Source organism: Mus musculus, chromosome 5, assembly GCF_000001635.26.
Source record: "Mus musculus strain C57BL/6J chromosome 5, GRCm38.p6 C57BL/6J".
In the NCBI taxonomy this organism is placed as follows: Eukaryota; Metazoa; Chordata; class Mammalia; order Rodentia; family Muridae; genus Mus; species Mus musculus.
The window spans coordinates 91,578,261-91,601,468 of record NC_000071.6 but is presented as its reverse complement, the minus strand read 5'-3'; the positions used below and the strand labels follow the sequence as shown (position 1 = coordinate 91,601,468).

Here is a 23,208-nt window from a genome sequence, read left to right as displayed (position 1 = left end):
AAGCAATGTTTGAGCTGAGATTCCAGACCTGGTTTGGAATGAACCAATGAGGTACTAAAGAAGGTTCCAGCAAGAAACATTCTGTGGAAGATGGCCCTAAGTCAAGAGGAAGACTTAAGAACCTGGGAGTCAGCCAGGGGAAGAGGTGCTGAGAATGAGTGGAAGGGGTTTGGATGCCACAGGGGTGGCAGGTGGAGGTCACCTAAAGTGAAGGCTTAGGGGCTTCACGCTGAAGGCAGAGATGTTGATGGATGCTGGTGACGTGCATTTGTTTTCACGGCTCTGGCTGCTCTGTCGATAACGAGCAAGATGGGGGAAAGGCACAATGGAGAGGCTTCTGCTGTGGGATTTTGAGAGCTCCGACTGAAGAGTGAGAGGAAATATGCAGATGAGTTTAGGAGCTACTTATAGTGCAATCTCTGTAATACTTGGTGGAGCTGGAGAGATGGCTCAGTGGTTAAGAGCTCTGGTTGTTCTTCCAGAGGACCCAGGTTCTGTTCCCAGCACCCACTGTGAAGCACACAACTCCAGTCCCAGAAGATCCAGTTCTCTCTTCTAGCCTTTGAGGCCATTGCACACAAATGGTATACAGACATATGTGAAGGCAAAACACTCATGGACATAAAAATAAAAATAAATAAATAAATAAATAAATACTTGATAAAAGAGAAGATAGGATATGGGAATCTGTTGGAATATTGCTTTCTGATACATTCTAAGCATTCTGAAAATATGTTAAGGAGGGGCTTAATATCCCTCTTACACTGTCTTATTATATATGTGTTTTTATAGTAAGTCAATGTTAAGTCCTTTCACCAATTTTTAATATGCTTTTGAAAAATGGTCATTAATTTATTACAATACCTATTCTTTTACTCATAAAACTTTCCTAGGTACATCTTAAATGGATCGTTCATCTTTCTTATTAGATAATTCTTTTTTTTTTCTCAAGTCTACATTTATCTCAAAGGTATGGATATCTTCTACAAAGATAATTCCTGGGGTTCGAAACAGAGAGATCCAGATGTCTCTGTACCAGTGCCCTTTAAGGGTGTTTTAGCACAGTTCCCACGGAAGAAAAGCTAGAGTTCAAACCAGTAAAGTTCAAAGGATGCCACCAGTGTTCACAGGCATGTGCTCATTGTAATGGAAACTGCAAAGCAGTGCAGGCCCAGGGAACATGTGGAGTCCACAGAGCACCAAGCAGCCTGAATGCAACCCTGGAGAGTGTGTGTGCATGTGGAGTGTGTGTGTGCATGTGGCCCAGGGAACATGTGGAGTCTACATAGCACCAAGCAGTCTGAATGCAACCGTGGAGAGAGAGAGAGAGAGAGAGAGAGAGAGAGAGAGAGAGAGAGAGAGAGAGAGAGAGAGACAGACGCCTGGAGATGGTGGGAGTATAACTCGGTTTCATCTCAGCCCCTCCCTCCCACACTTGCCTCGGTCCAGATGTGCATTGCACTGAGTTTGCTCAGAGCATGAAAAGCATGTCATAGTGTGCACACACGATAAGCTCTGGGCTATTAACACAGAATGGCCCCAGTTTAACACATGTTGCCTTTTCTTCCTTAACTAGCTACACAAAAGCTGCAAATCAGAACATTTGTCTTCTGTGCAGCTGACTTTCGATGGCTGCCAACGCCACCTGCTCCTCCTCCCACTGGTGACCCAGGTGGTGGGATCAGACATTATCTCCTGTAACTCATTCAAATGTGCTGGCTAGCTCTCCTGACTCTCTGTCTCCATTCTGTCAGACTGGATGGGTTCAGTGGCAGGAAACTTAAGACCAGTCTCAGGAACGGAGTTTGAACCATGGCCCTGTCACACATGTGAGGACTTGAGGAAGTCAGACCCTGTGTATATAATTTTCACCTTTAGATCCTGCCTCACTGGTGTATTCTGAGGACTGAGGGGAGCCTGTGACTGTGACGGTGATGCCCGATCTCCAACAAGCATCTCACGAACAAGGATCTCATTTCTTAGGCATTGGATCAGTGCAGTAACAATTGTCATAGTATGACAAGCATCACAGTGTGCAGATAGTCTTTCCTGTATTCAGTTACTAGTGAAGAACACTAACAGGAGACTAGTTAAATAACATGATCTATCTATCACTGATGATGAGCAACCAGAAACCAGGTATGAGCTGGTATAGTTTTTTGATCCTCAACTGCTTACAACTTAACATGTACATTTCTCCTGCTGATGAATAATACTATTTAAATATAACCCTTAGACTATTTTCCCCGTCAGTGACTACCAGTAGACTACTAGGTACAGCCAACAACCTTATCTCATGACCTAGGTCCTCAGGCATCCACCCTGAGGTTCCTCCCTCTGTCATTTAGGATGTACCCATGTAGACAGCTTGGGACTCTATTACTTCCTAAGTCATACACATGCTGCACTGTAAATTTCCTGAAATAAATGAATATCATTCACAGCTACATGTATCCCTAGTATAGAGCCAGATACCTAGCTTAATAAATGCTTGTTGAAGATTGTGGGCATCCTTCATTATGGCAAATATGTTAATAAAGATGATGACAGTTACAACATCAAAAAGGTAATAATAGCAATAATGATACTAATAAATAGTAGTGACATACCGATCAAAGCCATTGTTTGGGACACCGTCCAACAGCCAAGTGAATTGTGTTACCTAAAGCTTATAATAGTCCCATCCTACAGATGATTCCCTTATTCCATCTTATTGATAAAACAGGTCTCAATAAATGCAGCAACGTCTCTGGTGCTGGCTGATTATTTTTATTTATTCAACCAATGATGCTAAGAGTCTGTCACATCAGAGGGCTGGAAATGCAACCTCTTCATTCTCTGCAATCAAGTTTCTTCCTTTAGCCTAACAAAAAAGCAGGCAGTCTCCCGATAAAGGAGATGCGGTCAGAAAATGACAGGCAATAACAAGACAAGTGAAGCGTGGGAAAGAGATCCACATTAATGGCCGTTATCATTCCACTTAGCAGAGCAGAGGTCTGCTGATGGGATGACAGAGTCCAGACAAGGAACAGGACTGATCGTTAAAAAGAGGGAGGGTGGCTGTTTCTGGCAGGGGGAACAGTGAGTGCAAAGGCCCTGAGGCAGGAGGATTCTCTGAGTTCTCTGAGTTCTAATAAGAAAGTTGCCACGGAGCTCGAGGGTATAAGAAAATGAGAGCAGAGAGCCTGTGCAAGTTCAGGACATGCTGAACTTTGTGGACATGACCGGAACCCTGGCCTCTTTGTTCTGATTCAGAGGGGAACCAATTAGTCCATCAGAGTCACAGCGCCATGCTTGGAGCTGCGGTGGCTTCATTTTTCTGTTAAGTAATCATTTTAAATTAACTGGATAAATCCAAAACATTACCACCCCAGCCTGCAAACAATATAAAATTATTTTGTTTCCTGTTCTCTTTTGCACTGGATCTTTGAAACACAGCAAATGCTTTTCCAACTACAGGTTCTGCTGGGAGCAGCCACAGTTCTAGGGCTTAGTAGCCCATTTGGATACTGGCTATTGTATTGGAAGTATAAGGACCAGTCTAACAAGATTGTCTTTTCATTTATGATATCATCAGCGTTAAAGATGAAGGCTGACGGAAGCCTCAGCTTATATCCCTGCACAGAAAAGGGCAAGTCTAAGAAGTGTTTGATTCTGAGGTCCTCATTTGACTAGATAAATGTCAGTCATTAGGAATGAGCCAATGGGGACAACACAACCCAAAAGATTCAACACTCCAATGCTAAAAGAGGCTCTCTGACAGGATGTGATGGGTGTTCAGGTCACTTTTTAGCAATACTGTAGCAACCTGAGAGGGAGAGGGAGAGGCAAGAAGGGACCAGGCCTGATGTTTGGATTGCCTGGATGTGGAGCACAGCACGGGAGAAAGAAGCCCCAGAGTTCTGGCCTGAGAACTCAGAAGAAGAGAGGGCATGTCTGAGGGAGGAGCAGATCGCAGGCTGCGGAAATTAACAATCTCTCAAACATCTGCAGTGCAAGAAGCTCACGGGTTGCCCTCGGGGAGATCTCCAATTGGCTGACAGCAGGATTAGATTTATGTTCAGTTCTATAAAACAGAACAGGGGCTGTGTGTCTCAGCATTATCAGGATGTGAGAAGGGGGTAAGGAGAGGGATTGGAACAGCAGGAGAAGAAAGGGCCAGCTGGCTTTGGAGTGCTGGTGGTCTGTGAGAGGTGAGGGAGGGAGGGAGGCACTGACAGAACAAGTAGAAGGGTGGGGGGGAGCTGAAGCAAAGACAGTGCCTTAGAGATGAGGGCACTGACCACAGCCACCAAGGTGCACAGCTGGGCCGTGGTTAGGTCATCCCAGGCCTGAGAATTAGCCAAAGGAGCTGGTGGCAAGGAAGGCACTGGTGTCCTCACTGAGATCTTGTGGATTCTCAACCTCTCCTGTAGTACTTCTGGACCCTCACCTGGGTACACCCCTCCCAGACCTATTTACTCAGACCCCCTTTATTCCCTGCAGCTCCCAGTTCCCTTTACCAGGGAGTATCCAACAGTCTCTGAACTCATAAAACATTTACTTTAAGAATTAATCCATGGCCTGGGTCTAGGTGTTTGTTGAACAGAAGGATTCATAGACATATGCTGTGTAATAGCATATTTCAGAACAGGACTGACTGTCATACAAAGTGTGGCCCATCCCTGGCATATCTAAAGGCAGCATATAATCTCTCAAAAAGAGCAACCCTGTACCTGGAAGCAGAAATGCAGGAGACCCTAGGGCTGATGGTGTGCTACAGCAATGCTGGGATGACAAAAAGCCAGATCATTCTGGGCCCAGCTCAGCTCTGCTCCTGAGAGAGATACGTGACCTTCAGCAAGGTGCATCCCTCCTCCAGACTCTTCACGTATGCAGTGAACAGACTGAATCTCACTGCCCCCGTGCTCACCCCAGCCATCTTGGTTTGTTCTTAGGTTAGAAGCTGGGAGCAGAATTAAGAGTCACTTGTGTTCTTCCTCTCTGCTTTAGTTTCAGACAGTGTGTCCTGGTGGATGCACAGTATGTTGTATGAGAGAGATCGTAGGGGACAAATCCTCTGAGTTCTATGCACAGAGGTACCTTGGCCTGGACTTGATCATCTCGCTCTCCTGCCACTCCTTCTTCTCCCCCATCTTTCAAGCTTCCCTTCATTCAATAGTTCCTGTGTGCACACATTCTCTTGAATCACAAAGGACCATGACCCAACTGTGCCACTAATCTTGATCCTTTGGCCCTGCTGGGTTAAAGAGAAGATATGTGATCTAAAGATCAAGCCAAAATACCAGAACATTCCTGAAAGTTCCAGTAAAAATTAGGGAATCTTAGAAAGAAGTAGATGTATCAGATCATGTAGAGTAGTTTTCGCCGAGTACAGGCTTTGTATTCTGGCGTGTTAACCTGTCACATCTATGGAATTCTGGAGGGATAAAGGGAAGAGAACATGCAGGCAACGGTGTTAAGGGCCCAAAGGGAAAGGTGGACAGGACCACGCCCACAGGCATGAATGTAGATGATCCCTCTATGAGAGATGGATTTCACGAAACCCACTCTGCTTTAGCTGACCTAGAGTCGCGAACAGAGTGCCAAGGAGATACAGATTCCCCACCCCGCTGCAGGCCTGCCCTCCACCCGTCGCCACCTGACTCTTCACTGTACGGCAGGCTCCACTTGTCCTGGTTTCTGGCCACAGGTAGGATGGGAGGCTGTTTAGCAGAGGAGAGTGTTGCACTCAAGGGAGAGGCTCTTCTGTCATGGAGGTGGTCTTTTCATAGGGCTTAGTAAGTTCTGGTTTCAGCTCTTTTCTGTCTCAGGCCTGACCCCCAGTATGCCTCCTGTACCCCAGTCAGGGCTCTGTAGTAGGCTCCTTCATTCCAACTGGAATGTTTCTTTCATTCTTGCTCCCCTCACTGATATGCCCCAGCCTTTTGAAATAAGATTACATGTATAGATATAATATATTATACATAATATGTATACATACATTACATATATTAATATATACAATGTTATTTTATATACATATTATATACATATGCAATGTATTTTATTACATCAATAGTAAATATAATAAATATGTTATTTTTATTATATAATATATACATATTTATATATCTATATGTTATATAATAGTCTATAATATCTGTATTATAATATATAATATGTTATATTATATATAAATATTATACTCATATTTAGAACATAAATAATATAGATTTGATAGACATATTTATTTATTGCTAGTAGACTGTGTCTACCAATCATAGTTCTCAGGAATTACTTGCCTGACTGGCCTACAGGCTCTTCCAATAGAAGTCACTGCTTGGCTAATTTTAGCTTTCTCTTTCCGCCCTCTCTCTGGTACTATTTCTATTCAGAGCACTTGCTTATTTTCATTAAAAGATGTTTATCTCTCGCCGTAAAAGGAGGAAAAGTGGAATCTTCCCCTCTTAAAGGAAAAGTTGTGACTATTCCTCCTCTTCATCAGACTCTTTTTATTTTAAATCTCTGTATGCATGGCATTCCCACCTGAAACAAGGTAGACTGATTTCTGAGCCTAGACTCCTGCTTTGTTCTCTGCCATGAACAGACATGAACCTTCAATGCTCATTTGGTTTCTGTTTGGCTTTGTGATACCCAAGGGGGAAAGATCCTGCTTCACCATTTTGAGAGGGGGCTGGGAAGTTGTTAGAAGCAAAGCCTAGGAAAGCAGACCTCGGCCCAATTCTTTTACTCACTCCATGATCTCTCCTCAGTACCACCCCTGTGATCTTTTGTAAAGACACATCAGACAGTGGCCAACGACTATGAAGAATGTCAACTATGAGTGACTGAGAACTTGCATTCTTGTTACAGCTACTGAGCCTAATCATCACTCTTAGCTACTGCACATTCTACCAGCTTCCCACGGACAGGATCTCCATCTCCCCATAACCAAGGTCACTAATTCACCTGGAGAGGGACTCACCTGAACTTAAGGCATTCTCCACTTCTTGCATGATCAGGAAGGGGGTGGTGGTCTCAGACTCACAGATCACTTTGCCAGGTTCAGTGTCTTGGGGTGATTTCTCCTTGGGCACTGGCTCTGCTGTGACATGGGAAGTGGGTGTGTGACTAGAGCTGTGCTCTTCTGTTGGTGACGCAGGTGCCATTGGAGCTTCTGTGGGCTGGATGTTGGCCACCGTAGAGTTGTGGCTAGAGGTAACGGAGGCAGAGAGAGACTCCGATAGGGAAGTTGCGGGGGATGTGGTTGCTGAGGTTGGAGCCTGAGAAGACAGGAGCATGGGTGACTGTGACCCAGTAGCTGGCACAGTTGCTTCAGGACTTCCAAGACTGTGTTCCTCAGGTGTGGGTGCCAAGTGGCCATCACTGCTTGTTGAGGGGAACCCGGCAGGTGAGGAGTCTGTGCTGTTGACATCCCTCTTCAAAGGTGGGCTGGTGACAGCTTCTTCTCTGTGGTCAGTGGGGAGCTGAGATGTCAGGGATGCGGCAGTGGTGCGGAGAACTGAGGCGTTGTGAGTGGCACTGGCTACAGGGGTGGTGGCCCTAGCAGTGTGTGGAGCAGAGGTAGTCCAGGTGGCCACAGGTGCTGAACTTTTTGTCATGAGAGAGACAGGCAATGGGACTGTTGGTGAACCCTGTACCCTCAGTCCTATGAGAAAAAACAGTCAACAAATGCAGTTAATTGCATGTAAACCACATTATATATACATGATATATTATATATTGTATACAGTTATGTTATATATACACATATAAGTCATATACATAAACTATATAAACATACACATATATTACATATATACTTATGTTATATATACATATATATTATATACACAAATGTTCTATATATACATACATTATGTATATTATATATGTGTGTGTGTGTAATTGCAGAGCAGTTTTACAGTGTGGTTCCAGGTATTGCTCATTTCTCTCCACTCTGTAGGTGACACTGAATGGTGAAAGTGGCTTTTAAAGTCTGGTTTGTTTTGTTTTTGTTTTTGTTTTGTTTTGTTTTGTTTTTTAACTAATTGTCCCCCTTGATTTGTGATTCCCAGTAGGAACCAGCCTGAGGCTCCATAAGGGCAATGACTGGATCAGTCAACTCAAGACCAGCAACAGGCAGAAGAAAACAAGCTTGTGTTCCTGCAGGTTTAACTGCTGTCCTTGGAGGGGGAGGCCATCTGCAGAAACTCTAGGCCTATGCTTGCAGACTGAGTACCATTTCATCTCAGCTGCACAGTGGGGATGCAAGGATGTGAACGCTTGGTTGGTGCCTGCTGATTGGAAGGAGTGGGATAGACTCAGGGGAGCCTCAGTGTCCTGCTCCTGCTTCAAAACCCAAGGGGCTGTGGAGAACCTGTCCCCTCTTCTGCCTTTGAGCACACGGCGGACTCAGTGACTTTCTAAGCACAGTTCCTGTGGAAGGAGGAAGAGTTTTGTGAGAAAGCCTCACCAGGGGTTTGGGAACATCACTGAAACTCGAGCCCCGTGTTTTTACAATCATGATTTTGCTGAGTCATATTTGCCTTTACATTTTGTAAAGTTTAGGATTAATTCTTCCCTTATCTCCTGTCCCTTGTTCCTAGCCTCTGTTCACTTTTATTGTTCATGAATTGTTGAACCAATGATATCATTGAATCGGTGGCCCAGCAAACACTGGGCTCATCCTCCCTCTTACTGTGTAACCTGTGTCTTGACTCCGCCCCTCTGTACCATTCGTTGTCCTGCAGCCAGCTTTGCCTCTGACCATTTCTATCTCAGTATGTGGGGCCTCCTGCTTGCCAAGTTCTCAGCTGAGAGTAGAGATGCCACCCTTTGTCCTCCACGCCCCAAATCAACTCCTTTAGTTACTCCCTAAACCACAGCCCAATCTGCCCCTCTTCTTATAACCATCTTCTCTACATTCCCCTAGTTAACTAGTCACGTGACAGCAGAAGCCTCTTAAGTGACATTCTGACTTCTGGGTTTCTCCCAGAAGAACCCTCTGTGTGATTTTTTTTCACACACAACAAAGAAAATATTTTAAGTGACAAATCTTTACAAATATTTACAGTGTTTGTTGTTATTTTCTTTTCTTTACTTTTTGTTTGAGACACTCATGTAGCGCTGGCTGGCCTGGAACTCAAGAGAGCTACCTACCTCTACCCCGGCCCCTCCTTGGGTAGTGGGATTAAAGGCGTGTGCCGTCAAGTCTGGCTTCATTTTTCGATCGATCAAAACACTTCAAAAGCATTCTGTTGTATTTAGAGTAAAATCAGAGACTCCTCTGTCATCTTATGTTTCTCTCCCTGTGATTAGCTTCTCCTCAGAAGCCCTTCTCAGACAATTCTAATTAAGATCATCCCACTCCAGACCCTTGTCCATGTTTCCAGAGGGAAAATGAGACCGCTGTAGCTATTTCACAGCTGATGTTTACCCACTCAACAGTCGCCACATGCATTTTAGTGGCATTAAGTTTATTAACATTGTCTCAGAGGTGTCACCATCCATCTCTACAACCTTTTCATTCTTTCAGGCTCACACTCTCATTAAGCAGCACCTCTTCCCTCACTCTGTGCACAAAGGGCCACTCTGTGCTCTCTGGGAAACTGACTGTCTAGGGGCCCCATGGAAGGTGAGTCACGTAAACTTGATCCTTTATAATGTGTTTATTTCACGCGGCCTAAACTCTTCAAATCTCACATGTGCAATAATAGCATTGGTTAGAATGACCCATATATTGTTCACTATCTGTCTGTCTAATATACTATCTATCTATCTATCTATCTATCTATCTATCTATCTATCTATCTATCTATCTATCTATCATCTCTTTGTCTACCTAATCTATCTATCTATCTATCTATCTATCTATCTATCTATCTATCTATCTATCTATCTATCTATCTATCCCACCTGTGTTTATCTGCTCATCACAATGGACATCTGAGCTGCTTCTGTCTTTGGTCTACTGGGAAGACTACTACCATGGACATGGGTGCATACATATCTGCTGTCTCCCTGCTTTGTTCCCTTGGGTATCTGTCCAAGAGTGTCATTGCTGGGTTACAGGGTAACCTGCTTAACTTTCTGAGGAACTGACCTAATTTTCACCTTTTTTTTTTTTTTTGTATACTTGTCTCTGTGTTTGAAATAACAAATTTTCATGTGTGCCAAAATGCAAGCTTATTGACAGTACAAAGATATGGTATTTTTCATTGTTGTTTTTTCCAAGGACAGTGTCCGAATCACAGTAAATAGCAAACAAGTACTTGTAGAAGGCAGGCAGCAAAGAAGGAAGGAAAAGTCAAATGACTGACACCTTCCTCCCTGAGGGGCTGGAACTATGGCTCAGCAGTTAAGAGCACCGACTGCTCTTCCAGAGGACACAGGTGGCAGCTCACAACTATCTGCCTGTAAGTTCAATTTCCAGGGGATCTGATGCTGTCTTCTGAACTCCACAGGCACCCCACACATGTGGTGCATAGACATACATGCAGAAAAAACAGCCATACCCATTTTAAAAAGAAAGACAAATAAAGACCTGACTATCCTGACATCTGTCTCATCTATTCTACATGCCATTTGCCTATAGCTGTGTCCCCTACAGCTTCCTCAGGACAGTTTCCAGTATTGTGTGAGGTCCACACCTTTGCTTCCCTCTGTCTCTCCACCATAATGTATACGTATGACTCATGTATTGTTAGGACTTCAACTACTTAACCTTCCATTCCTGGACAGTTTCTCTCAAGGATGCAGAAAGGTAAAGGCCAGGCCTTAAGCAGTGTTCAGAAAGAAGAGAACATGGGCCAGTACCCTCAGAGAAAGGGAAGGAAAGACTCAAGGGGAGTCATTCCAGGCATTAGGATAGAATTTGCCACTTTGGTGCCAAGTGACAGATACAGGGGCTAATGGAACATGTGCTACATAATCTACTTTAAGCTTAGAATATGTATTTGTATATTTTTAAAGATTTATTTATTTATTATATGTAAGTACACTGTAGTTGTCTTCAGATACACCAGAAAAAGGCATCAGATTTCATTACAGATGACAGTGAGCCACCATGTGGTTGCTGGGATTTGAACCCAGGTCCTCCAGGAGAGCAATCAGTGCTCTTAATGGCTGTGCCATCGCTCCAGTGGGTTTGGATTTTAAAAGCATTGATGAGAGGCTAGGCTGAATGTTAGATGTACTTGCCTCAAATGCATTGTTATATCACGCAGAGCCAAGTGCTGTTCTATTATACTGTTATAGGTCTAAAAAGGACTGCTCCAGGAGCTGATTTATTGCTGGAGACTTCCACTTTCTTCTGCCATTCTTACTAATTTACTTTTCTTCTCCCATCCTGCTTCTAAAGAGGACTGGAGGTGGCCATTTAGTTCCTATAGTACCTTCTGTGTACCTATTTACAGCACTTTATAGTCCAGGTCAGACAATTTCTATTTCTAACCAAGCAACAATGCATGAAATTGTCTGACAATGTTGGTTACCATCACTTAGATAAGGTATTAAGAACCCCAGCTTCGCTGTATTTGATTGCCTGCACCTCAAGACCCTCTTCTAGCATAAAGACAGCCTTCACAGACTTACTATGACTATCTTAGAGAATGCCCCTACATATGTTTTCTGGGGTATGAGGTGGGGTGGTGGCTATAACTAAATACTACAGACTAGATGCTTAAAGCAATGTACCTCAGTTATAGAAGGTGGGAAGCCCAGCATCACTGTTCTAGGCATTCAGGTTCTGGTAAGGATTCTTCCCGACTCACAGATGGCTATCAATTCTCCATGCTCTCCTACGTCCTTCCTCTAGGAATTTGGGTGGGGAGCAGAGTAGGCATAGCTAGTATTCCATTCTCCCTTCTCCTTTTTCCTTATCTTTTATTTTCTTTTTGAGATTTAGTCTCACGTTGTAGCCCAGGCCAATCTTGAACTTGTGGACCACATGCTTCATCTTCTTGAGTGCTCCAATGTCTTTTGAAAGAGCACTAATCCCATCAGTAGGATCCCACTCTCTCATAACTACCTATAACTGTAATTAGCTCCCAAATCCCTGTCTCTAAGGATTATCACAGTTGGGGGCTAAAGCTTCACTATTCAGATCCTCTATGACTTATGTTTTCTGGTTTTTTCATATGGATAATGACTTGTATAATGGGCACACCAAACTGACAGAGTGTAACAGCTAGGAGTGCATAATTTCAGAGCATTTTAAGAAAAGAATCAGGGCTAGAGAGTGAGCATAACCTCTCATCTGCAAACAAAGGAACAGTTATAGACGGGGGAGTCACATGATCCACCTTTGAAATCTATGAGCAAGAACAGGCCGTGTCTCCGAAGACTGTAAATGTCTCTTTTACTCATCATCTATAATTGTCATCTTGGAGACTTACTCCTGAATAAACTCACCCCTTCTAGCTTTTTCTGAACTGTCTGTCTGGGTCAACTCTGCTGTTCTGGGCCAAACATCTCTTTAACCTGACTGATTCAAACTGGCTTCTCTTGGCTTCTGACTGAATTGCTATGCTTGGCTTCAAATTAACTCTGGCAATCTGTCCTAATCTTCTAGCTAGTTCTCATTTTTTGGCTCACCATGTCTTTACCTGCAACCTGTCTCTGTAAAATCCTCATGGTAAAACTGCCTTTCTCTCTCTTTCTCTCTCTCTCTCTCTCTCTCTCTCTCTCTCTCTCTCTCTCTCTCTCTGTCTCTCTCTCTCTCTCTCTCCCTCCCTCCCTCCCTCCCTCCCTCCCTCTGTATGTGTGTCTGTGTGTCTGTCTGTCTCTGTCTCTCTGTCTTTGTCTTTCTCTCTCTGTCTATCTCTCTCTCTCTCCCTCTCCTTCTGTACTGCTCTCTTAAGTAGCCCCTCTTTCCTGTTCTGCTCTCATGAGAGTTGGGCATATCCTGTTGCTGACTCGTTCTATCAAAATCTTTCTCTGATTTTTCACTTTGCCATCCCCAAATTAGGTGCTACTTCCAAATATGGCTGCTTCCTTCTACAAACTCATTTTTACCTTCATTGATTAGAATTAAAGGTGTTTACTAAGGGCATATCTATATTCAAGCCAGAGTGATTATAGGTGTGTCATTTCAGCCAGATCACACCGACTTAGAAAGTTTTGGATGTGATCGCTTGTCAGAGCAGCCAGGTTGCTGAATTAAAATTCCTCTGCAGAAGACAGAGTCTGAAACTGAGCACTTGATGTCTAACTTTTCCAGGCACACTGTGCCATAACCTCAACATGGCTGGAAGACCTAACTCTACCAATTGCCATTACAGAGTAAGAAAGCAAGAGCCCTTGGGAGATAGCAGAGAAGGTTTGAAAAGCATAGTACTCCACCCAACCTCCTTCTATAGCAGAGCCATTTTTACTCTGGAAAACCAAAGCAGTGTCAATATTTCCTTGAGAAAAATGGACTCTACTAGAATGAAGACATTAAACTCAGTTACTACTCACTTAGAAATGAACCAGCATTACTTTAGGACACGATGACATTAGCAGGCATGATGTGCTCTGTCTGGACAATGTCAGTCACTGTATGGTAAAAGGACACAAAGCCAACTTAATCTTAAGTTACTGTGTTAGTATTTGCAAGTGGCAGCTGGTCCTGGCTTGGCTAGACTCAAGTTTCATATTGCAATAAGATCTGACAGATTGCTGTCATGGAAAAATGCAGATTCTTCATTGAGGAGAAAATTACTTGTTCCCATGTGTGTTGTTCTAAATGAGATGTTGGAGTCGATGTTTATATATCTTTGGGCATTTGGCTTGATCCCTGGTTTCCTACCTTGTGAGGAAGAGAGATTTGGGGCTGATGCATAGGGCATTCAGGCATATTCTCCAACTGAATGGGAGGCACTGTGGGCTAGAGAGTCTGTTCTAAGCCTCCTGACACATGCATGCTTCACTGTCCTAATCTCTGTCCCCTGTCCCTAAAGTTTACAAGCAGCCACGTGGGCTGGTGCCAGAGTCACGGGCAGTTTGGTTTCCTGATTGCTCATTCCTTGTTTTCTCCTTGTCCTTCCTTGCCCTTAGTTTGTTAAGTATCCAAGAAAAGATAAGACAAAGCTTTGACAAATTTGGTGAAACTTAGTAAAAGTACAGTTAGCTTTTCTCTCTGCTGCCAAGTTAGGTTGCTGGCTCTGGTTCCCTGGCAGAGGCCTGGGCTGTAGAAGGCCTGCATATTAAATGTTTATGGTCATGCTACATGGCATTAGCTCAGCTTCAGAGGGACCAGTGACATGCACATTCTACTCCACATACATGCACACACACACACACACACACACACACACACACATGCAAGCACACAATACACATTCAAGCATACACACATGCACACACATGCATGCACACACATATACACACGAACATGCAAACATACACATTCACATGCAAGCACACACATACACATTCAAGAGTACACACATTCACACACATGCATGCACACACACACATGTGCACACAGACACATGAATGCATGTATGCAAGAATGCAGGCATGCACACATGACTGGAGGGAATGTGTGAGTGCTGTGCACAGGGCCTAGGTTGAACACCTTCTATGCATCATATCCATTGACTTTAGTGAAATTTTCACAAGGTTGGCACCTTCTACCTCAAGTTTCACAAATGACCAGAGGCCAGACTCAGACAAGTAAAGTAAGTTTTCTAAGCCCAAACTTAAAACTATATCATCTTGCTCAAATCTCACCTTTTAACTGTTCCATGATTGGAAAATGCAGGAGTATTTGTAAATTTTGGAACCAATGCTTGAAAGAAAAAATTTCCTCCTCCTTCCCCAGATATGCTGTCTAGTGTGGGTCATTAGGATGATCTTAAAAATGGCTTTCTTAACTTTAGTGCACAGTCTTCACTGTGTATAGACTGAGCTCTTAGGCACAGTGTGCCACACCTCTTGTCTCTTCATGGACCATGAGAGCCTTGTCAATCATTCTGAATCACCCTGAGTCTCTGAAATGTCCCAAGGCATCCCTTCTTTGGCTCCTTGTCTTTCTATTCTGGCTCCATCCCAACCTCCTCTGTGAAGTGTACTCGAGCTATAAAAAGCCTTTGTTCAGGCTCCATATAGGCATGGACTGTAGTGCACACTCTACTGCACAATCATTCCTTCTATGCTTTCTCCCACAGAGCTGATGGGACAGAACCTCGTCCTTGATGTGTTAGTGCCTGATACAGGGAACGTGCCCAGTAAAGACAGAGAGAAACAGGGATTGTTTATCCTTTAAAGACAGAGTGCTTTCTGATTTAAATGTTGGGTCCTAATAGAGGTAAACCTCCCTATCTCCCTCTGGTTTGCCTGTAAGTTCCATAAAAATAGATAACAAGAAATTTCAGATGGGTTTTAAACAGACATTCATTATTTTTACTGACTTATTTTTAGAGATTGAAGGTTTTAAAATTATTAATTTGTTTATTTATTTACACACACATGCACGCACACACACACACACACGCACACACACACGCACGCATGTGTATAACCTATAGCTGAGGATGACCTTGAACATCCAATCCTCCTGCCTCTAATTCCTGAGTTTCAGACGTGAGCCACCACGCCCAGTTATGTGGTTTTGTGTGTTCTAGGGACTGAACCCAGGTCCTTGTACACATTAAGCTAACACTCTAACAACTCAGCTACATCTCCAGTCCAGGATTTCTTCTATGTAATAATAATATAGGTTAGAGTCATCAGCTCTTGAAATACTATGGTATGATTTGGCTTAATGTCAAGCAGACCTCATCATCACCACATTAAATAAGCTGAGAATTAGGACTAGGGGATAGAGGGAGATTGACTGTTCCTTCAGCATCAAAGCTGGGGCTTTGTATTCTTTAGGGCAAGTGACACTACCTACACGTTACTCATGCTATCTTTGGTTGGGACTGCTCAGGTTATCCAGTGCTCTAGAAGTTTCGTGTAGCATCTGGAAACCCAGTGGTAATTGGGGTGTGGCCCAATTTTAAATTTTACATTTAAAACTTTATTTAAAATCTTTATTTTTAAATTTTTATTTATTTTTATTTAAATTTAAAAATTTAAAATTTGAAGTTGTCATATGTTTAGACAGAATGTTTGTGCCCCCAAGCCATCAAACTGTTTTAGAAGACACTTGTTTTTAGTAGAAAACCACATTATCTTGAATGCATTGCTTATGGAAATGAGACACCATTAGGTCCAAAAGGTAGGCAGATAGTGTCTGCTACATCAATACTACATAGGAGTCTGCGGACACACTGTGTGACTTGACTTCTCCATTCACACAGTCAGCATTACTGACCCTATCCCTGCTATGTATGCTATTACACCAAAGAGAAAATAACATTTATAAAGCATGTTGTACCTCTTGGGGGAAAACATCCTATTTTCATTTTTTAACATCTGACGTTGCCAGTTAAGCCCCTACCAAAACTCATTTCCTCTGGGTTGAGAAGGCCTGAAATGCTCAGTCCCAGGAAGCACCGCTGAGAAAGAATAACTGTAGTAGTGGTTATTAATTAATAAACCCCGACGTGGCCTATGGTTTGTGTTCCTGAATGAAACACACACACACAGCCTTTATATTTTAATATGCCTCAAACAGCACAGTAGCTGGACCAGCCACTGGCTAACATGCACACTGTTAACCCGGAGCTATTACTTACTAACCCTGTTCCATCTTGGCTGCTCCTGGCCCAGTTGAGCAGCCCTCTGGGCTGCACTCTCCTGGCCCCTCTCCATGGTGGCCATGCCTCTCTGTCCTGCACTCTTCTCAGGCATGGCATCTCTCCTCTTCCTTTCTCCACACTCTCCAAAATCATGGCAGATCTCTCTCTCCTCTCCTCCTCTTGGTCCCAAGCCCAGGAATCCTAAAATGCTGCCTGGTCTACCCCACCCCTACATTGACTGTTGCCATCTTTATTTACTAATCAACTGGGGCAGACTCCCAGAAGCTCCATGCAGACCCACTAGTGTAAACAGGTTTGGGGGGAACATAATTTGTTTTTTTCTTTTTTCTTTTCGCTTTTCTTTTCTTTCCTGTTCTTTTCTCTCTTTTTTTTTACCTTTTAAAATATCAATTCTATTTTTCTTTTTTATTAACTATTTTCTTTATTTACATTTCAAATGTTGTCCCCTTTCTTCATTTCCCCTCCAAAACCCCCCTATCCCATTCCTCCCTCCCCCTGCTTACAAACCCATCCACTCCCACTTCCCTGTCCTCATATTCCCCTACAATGGGGCATGGAGCCTTCAAAGGACCAAGGGTCTCTCCTCCCATTGATGTCCCACAAGGCCATCCTCTGCTACATATGCGGTTGGAGCCATGGGACCCTCCATGTGTACTCTTTGGTTGGTGGCTATGGTACCATCAGATAATTGACAAGCGCTTCAAGCTAAAGACACTGTAGTGATGCTTTTTGGAGGATGGTAGGAAGAAAGAACATGGACAGCGAGAGGTAGGGTACCTTCTGTTGGATCACTTTGGGTTGAATGTGGCCCTCAAGCATTCCACAGTAGGTAGCATCAAAGGAGAAAAGGAACTCTAAGGACTCTTGGTTATCAGGGGCAGCATCACACTCTGGTGTTTTCCTTCCATATGTTCAATCCTAACATTTGTGGGGCTCTGGACACGTCTGTCACATTTCCACACATAAAGTGCTGACTTCAAACATTCCATTGTTTAAAATGAAGATGTCTCTGAGGTTAGTCTGTGTTTCCTCTAGGGCTTTGTAAACCACCCCTCAGGGTTCCCTTTACTGACCCCTAAGTCATTGGGAATTAGATGGTCTGAGGTAGTGCCTGCAACAGAACCTGGCTTGAATGGAGTGCCCAGGCAACCTTGGTAGGCAGAATCTCTTTTGGCACACCTCACTTTCCTGGCACTTCCCAGACATTCCTAAGTAGAGGGCGAGGAGAACATGCAGACATCGCCTCAGGTGCTTTACCAGAGAAGGACTTTCTAGAACGGTGGTGGGCATTTTCCCTATGTACCTTCATCCTGGGCTGGTGGGCCACACTTGTAAGCTTACAAGGTAAGCCCAGCTCTCTGTCCCTTCCTGTCAAGAGATGAAAAAGGAATTTTTTTGTCTGGGTGTTTATAAAAAGCAAAGGTCTCTGGCCTGATGAAGGGGTGGTCCAGTGTTTCATTCACACCTCCAATTGGAGCAGCACACCTTGAGTTCAGACTCAAGAAAACTTTCCTCATGCCTCTTGCTCTTCTAACATCCATGCTGCACAGCTGTGTGGAATGGTTCCAACTAGAAGACAAACTACTGCTTTGCTGGGTGACTTTGTAGAACTGTCTTACCCACTACATGACAAACTAGGGATGATCCAAGTTCTTACATTCAAGGGGTTTATAGTTAGGATTAAATTGATACTTCATGGAAGGTAAACACTATTGCTTGACTAATCCAACAGCTAGTCTTAATCATCTTACTGCCTGTCTTCTGGAGGAGGAAAAAAGGTGCCCCTTGCATTCCTAGTCTCCTGACCTGCTAATGGCAATCAATGTATGCCTGTGTTGGTCTGTGAAATAGTTTGAACAGAGGCTAAGGGATTGCTGGAAAACTCTCTGCCTCCTTATAAAAGGAACAAGCATGAGGGGAAATACTCTTGGTTACTATTAGTTTTTTTTTATTCTTGTCTTTAATGAAGATACAGTTTCTGGCTCAGTAGTAGACATCTTGTGAAAGTCCAGGATTAAAGTCAACCCACTAAGAGTTATATAAGGGTAGATAAGAGGTTTTTCTCCTTAATGATATTACTGTGTTGGCAAGCTAAGCCTGAGATGACTGACTCTAGGCTTCCTGTTAATTAAAAATACATAGCTTAGACTTCCTGTTAAAGAAAGAAATACAGGTTGAGAATGAAGGCATTGTTGGTCAGTTTCCATTATGTCGGCTAAACCCAGTCGATCATTTAAATAATACTTTCCGCAGTACCTGGCAGCAGGTAAGAGCTCAATAAACATTAAGCTTTTGTGCTGACATCAGTGACTAGAACTTGGGTCCAAATGTACTCAAGTCCTTTAATCTGATGATGGTTTTCAAGAATTGCCCTGTATGGACTCTTCCCTTTGGCCTCAGCTGTGAGCTGAGGGGATGTGTTTCCTATGCCCTTCAACAAAGCAATGAGTGGCTGTACATCTATGCAGGCTGGAGGTGCTCTCTGGTAAAATATAAGCTGTCCCCATATATCCAAAACATACATCAGAAACAGAGACAGAAAGAAGGAAGGACATAGTCAAGAAAAGGAAACATTAAATGTGACCTGCTCTCTTTTTTACCTTATCAAACATATTCAAAAACTTTAAAAGCGTTCTTTAAAGAGCCTTGATACTTATATCAGGCTAGGAAATAACACTCAGCAATAGCCTGGAGCCCACACCTTGTTATTTTTAGGCCTCATGGCCTGGCTTTATCAATGCAAGGAGGGGCAAGCTAGAACACACTCACTAGAATGGCATTTCTGTTTTGTTGTTGCCTCAGTGACCAAGTGCCTGACAAGATGCAACATCAGAGAGGAGCTGTTTGATTCGGCTCACGATGAGGGGACATAGCCTGTCCCTGTAGGCAAGGCGCAGAGGTAACTGGAACTCTGGTGGCTGGAGCAAGGGATGGTTCTTGCTCACATCTCAGCCAATTAGGATGCAGAGAGATGCACACTGGTGCTGAGTTCAGTTTTTCCTGTCTCTTCTCTAATTCAGTCTGGGACTCCAGTCCTTAGGATGATGCTGTCTACATTCACAGTGGGTCTTCTGCCGTCAATTAGTCCTCTCTAGAAATGCTGCCTCATTCCCTGCAATGGTGTACCTCACACATGTCTTTGTCAGTTGTTAAGCCAGTCAAGTTGATAGTCACAAGTCACTATCACAGCATCAACTGGAAATTGTAAACATCATTTGTCAGATTACCTTTGGCTGGTCTACTTCAACAGTGGTGCTTGTGGTGCCTGCTATTAGCAGGGCACCCAGGTATCAAAACAATATGGGGAAGGAAAGAGAGAGGGAGGAGGAGGGAGGGAGGAGGAGAAAGAGAGGGAGGGAGGGAGGGGGAGGGAGGGAGGGAGGGAGAGAGAGAGAGAGAGAGAGAGAGAGAGAGAGAGAGAGAGAGAGAGAGATTGCTTCGCATCCAAGAAGTCTTTCCAAAAATTCAGCTCTTTTCCTTCCTGAATGTAGATCTTTAATATCTCCCCTTGGCCTTGCTGTGTGCAAAGCCCTCTGCTCTTAGGGCATCAGGCTTCGCTTCATATACATTGTCCATTTGTCAAATGTGCTATAGACTGGGGCAGGCAAGCAAGTCAAATGGACAAGTGAAATACTGAGACAAGGTACTCATTTTATTTATTTATTTATTATTATTATTATTATTACTTAGACAGGATCTCAGTAAGTAGCCTTGGCTAGCCTGAAACAATGTAGACCAGGCCAGCCTTGAACTCACAGAGATTTGTCTGCCTCTACCTCTTGGGAGCATTAGGATGTCATCCTTTAGTTTTCTTCCTTCCTCTCTAACGGCCTCCTAAACTTCAGGTTTGAAGAGAGCACCACGATGCTATGCTTAGAACCTGATGAGCTCCACCTTCTAAGGACATCTAAGTGAGAGCTAGGCTTGTCACTGGCTTGCATGCTCCAGGCTAGAAGTACAGAAGCAACATTTGTAGCTTAGGGGGTGTGGACCTCAAGGCCAGATCTCCTGAGTCACGTGATTCCCCTTGTTGAAGCTCAGTTCCCCTAAGTATTAACCTTCTTTCTGACAAAAGTTATTTCTCTGGGAATATCCAGCTTTTTCCGAGATGGAACTGAGGGGAAGGTGGAAGCTGTGGATTGAACCTGTGTTCAGCACAACCCTCCTTGTTAGCAGGGATACAGGAAAGGCCTTGTGTTGTAGTTTTTTGGGTCCTCAACACTGTCACGGATATGCAGGCCACCCAAAGGAAGTGGGAACCATGATACCGTCGCGTCCCTGGGTAAAGAATGGAAACCCAGTCATCGCCAGGCTACCAACACATGTGCACACTTACAGCTTGCACAAAGTTGTAACTTGCAGAAGACTGGAGTGAGGCTAATCTTATTTCCAGCCGTGCTATGCCTTTGCTGTGCTTCCTGAAGTCTGAGTGCTAGAAAACAAATCCTTGGTGTAGCTGTGTTGGGAGGTGGGACCTTTGATGCTGGCATTGTGGGTTAGTGATGGTGTGGGTGGGTTTCCGGTGAATACATACGTTTGGCTGCAGTCCTCTCAAGATCCCTTCTAGCATGTACCTGCATGCATATGCAGATGTGTGAATATGTGCGTGTGTGCATGTGCACATGTGCTGTCACCCAATCGCCCTCCACCATGGGGAAGACCCTCCCTCTGTCACCCGTTCCCCCTCCACCATGGGGAGGACCCTCCCTCAGATGCCAGCACCTCCACTGTGGCCTCTCCAGCCTCCTGAACTGAAGCAAAGCACTGGCTCTTTATAAATGACCCAGGCTGTGGCACTCTGTTGTAGCAGCGCAAAGCAGATGTAGATAAGGTATTGTCAAGGTAGCCTATTAATATTGCAGGGGTGAATCCCATTTGAGAAAAATTGCCCATAATGAAGTAAATCAGCTGCGATCAATAGGCAAGATCATGCTTTATTTAAGAGGTGCCGTGGGTAATGAATTTTCATCAAACACTTCAAGTGACAAGGGAAATGGCCTGTTTGAAGAAACTCTGTGACAAATCCTCATTTAATGTAGTTAATCACCTCCCAATTTGTTACCTGTGCCAGAAGCGTTCAGACTTTTAATTTCCCCTAAAATCCCTGCCTCTCTTCTGCCTTTGTTACCTAACAACCCTCACGATTCCAGAAAGATAACAGCTACTTTCTCAGAGTTTGAATTTGTGCCTAAAATGATTTTAGTTATTACTCAAGCACACACAACCACACAAACATCTTGTGTGCCCCATGTATGCACGGGGGTACGTGTGTGGGGTACCTGGTAGAAGTCGACCTAAGGTATCAGTCGGAAGATCCCCCACAAGATCAATTAGTGTGCTTTCTTGAGACACGGTCACTTACTGGATCTAGAGCTTGTCCATTAGCCAAGGGTAGATGGCAAGCAAGCCCCAAATATCCACTGGTCTGTAACTCCTCAGCTCTGGACTTACAAGAGCACAGCACTGTAGCCAGCCATTTTATGTAGGTTCTGGGTATTGAACTGAGGTCTCCTTGATTCTCAGAGACTTGCACTTTAACCCAGTGAGCTTTTGCCTCAGCCTCCAATGCTCCACTTGTTAACCAGCCCCCAACTGCTGTCACCATGAGTGTCTCTCAAGCACCTGGAGCCCAGGCTCCTCTGCTAATGACCCCTTCGCACTGCCAGCTGGAAGGAGTCGCCGGAGCTGCTGCTGGAACACAGCATACTCTGATAGAGTCTTTGGGACCCATCACAATGTGATTCTGTATCCGTGGCCGACACAAGCTATTAGACACATCAGTCTGGAAGGACAGATTCTGGCAACGTGAGCTAAACTGGAGAAATTTTGGAAGCTATATAAAAACTGGCTCCGTTCATAGCTCAACCCAAAGAATAACTTTGCTTTGGGTATACTTAGAATTTCTAAGTACTGTGGCTTAGTTCAAAAAGGGAAGAAAGAAAAAAGAACTGCCCGTATTCAGTCTTCTGTACCGCTTTGCCTCTTGTATTCTCATGTTCCCTCTGGCACTAGTGGGATTATGGGGTGACACCCTCATCCCTGTGTAATCCAAGGCAGAGTTTCACAGACATCTGAGGTATCTTTATGTGAAAAGCACTTCCAGGTCTGAGTACGCAGCCTCTGTTCCCTGCTGCCTTTCAGGGGTTTGTGTTGATACAAACCAAATCCCCTGAGCACCCTTTACTTCAGCCATAATCCTTTCCCCCTTTTCAAGTTCTAATCCAAAGTTTGCAAGAGGCAAAACTGTGGTTTGTGTCCAGAGGTTTATGACTTCCAGGGGTGTTTCAGGTCTTTAGTGAAGATCATCGTTTTTTCCCCCTATAGACAGGGAGTTATAGACGAGAGGAGTTCTTACGGGAACTCCTTTGCAGCAGGGTGAAATAAATCAGTAACCCCCCTCCCTTCTCTCCTTTCCCCTCTCCCTAAACAATTCAGAAAGGAAGGAATATTTGGGCCCAGCTCAGCTGCACAAATTCCTCATATCATCACTCATCGAGGGCAATGACTGGCTCGTTCTTTTAGGTTGTGGGAT

At 44.0% G+C, this 23,208-nt stretch overlaps 1 protein-coding gene across 1 annotated transcript in view; it reads right to left on the bottom strand.

The window, feature by feature from the left end:
* Parm1 (prostate androgen-regulated mucin-like protein 1) overlaps positions 1–23,208 on the bottom strand; it is a 106,312-nt gene that overhangs the window by 22,543 nt on the left and 60,561 nt on the right. The window contains exon 2 of the mRNA NM_145562.2: positions 6,968–7,651. Coding sequence (NP_663537.1) covers positions 6,968–7,651 — 684 coding nt within the window. The remainder of the gene's footprint in view (positions 1–6,967; positions 7,652–23,208) is intronic.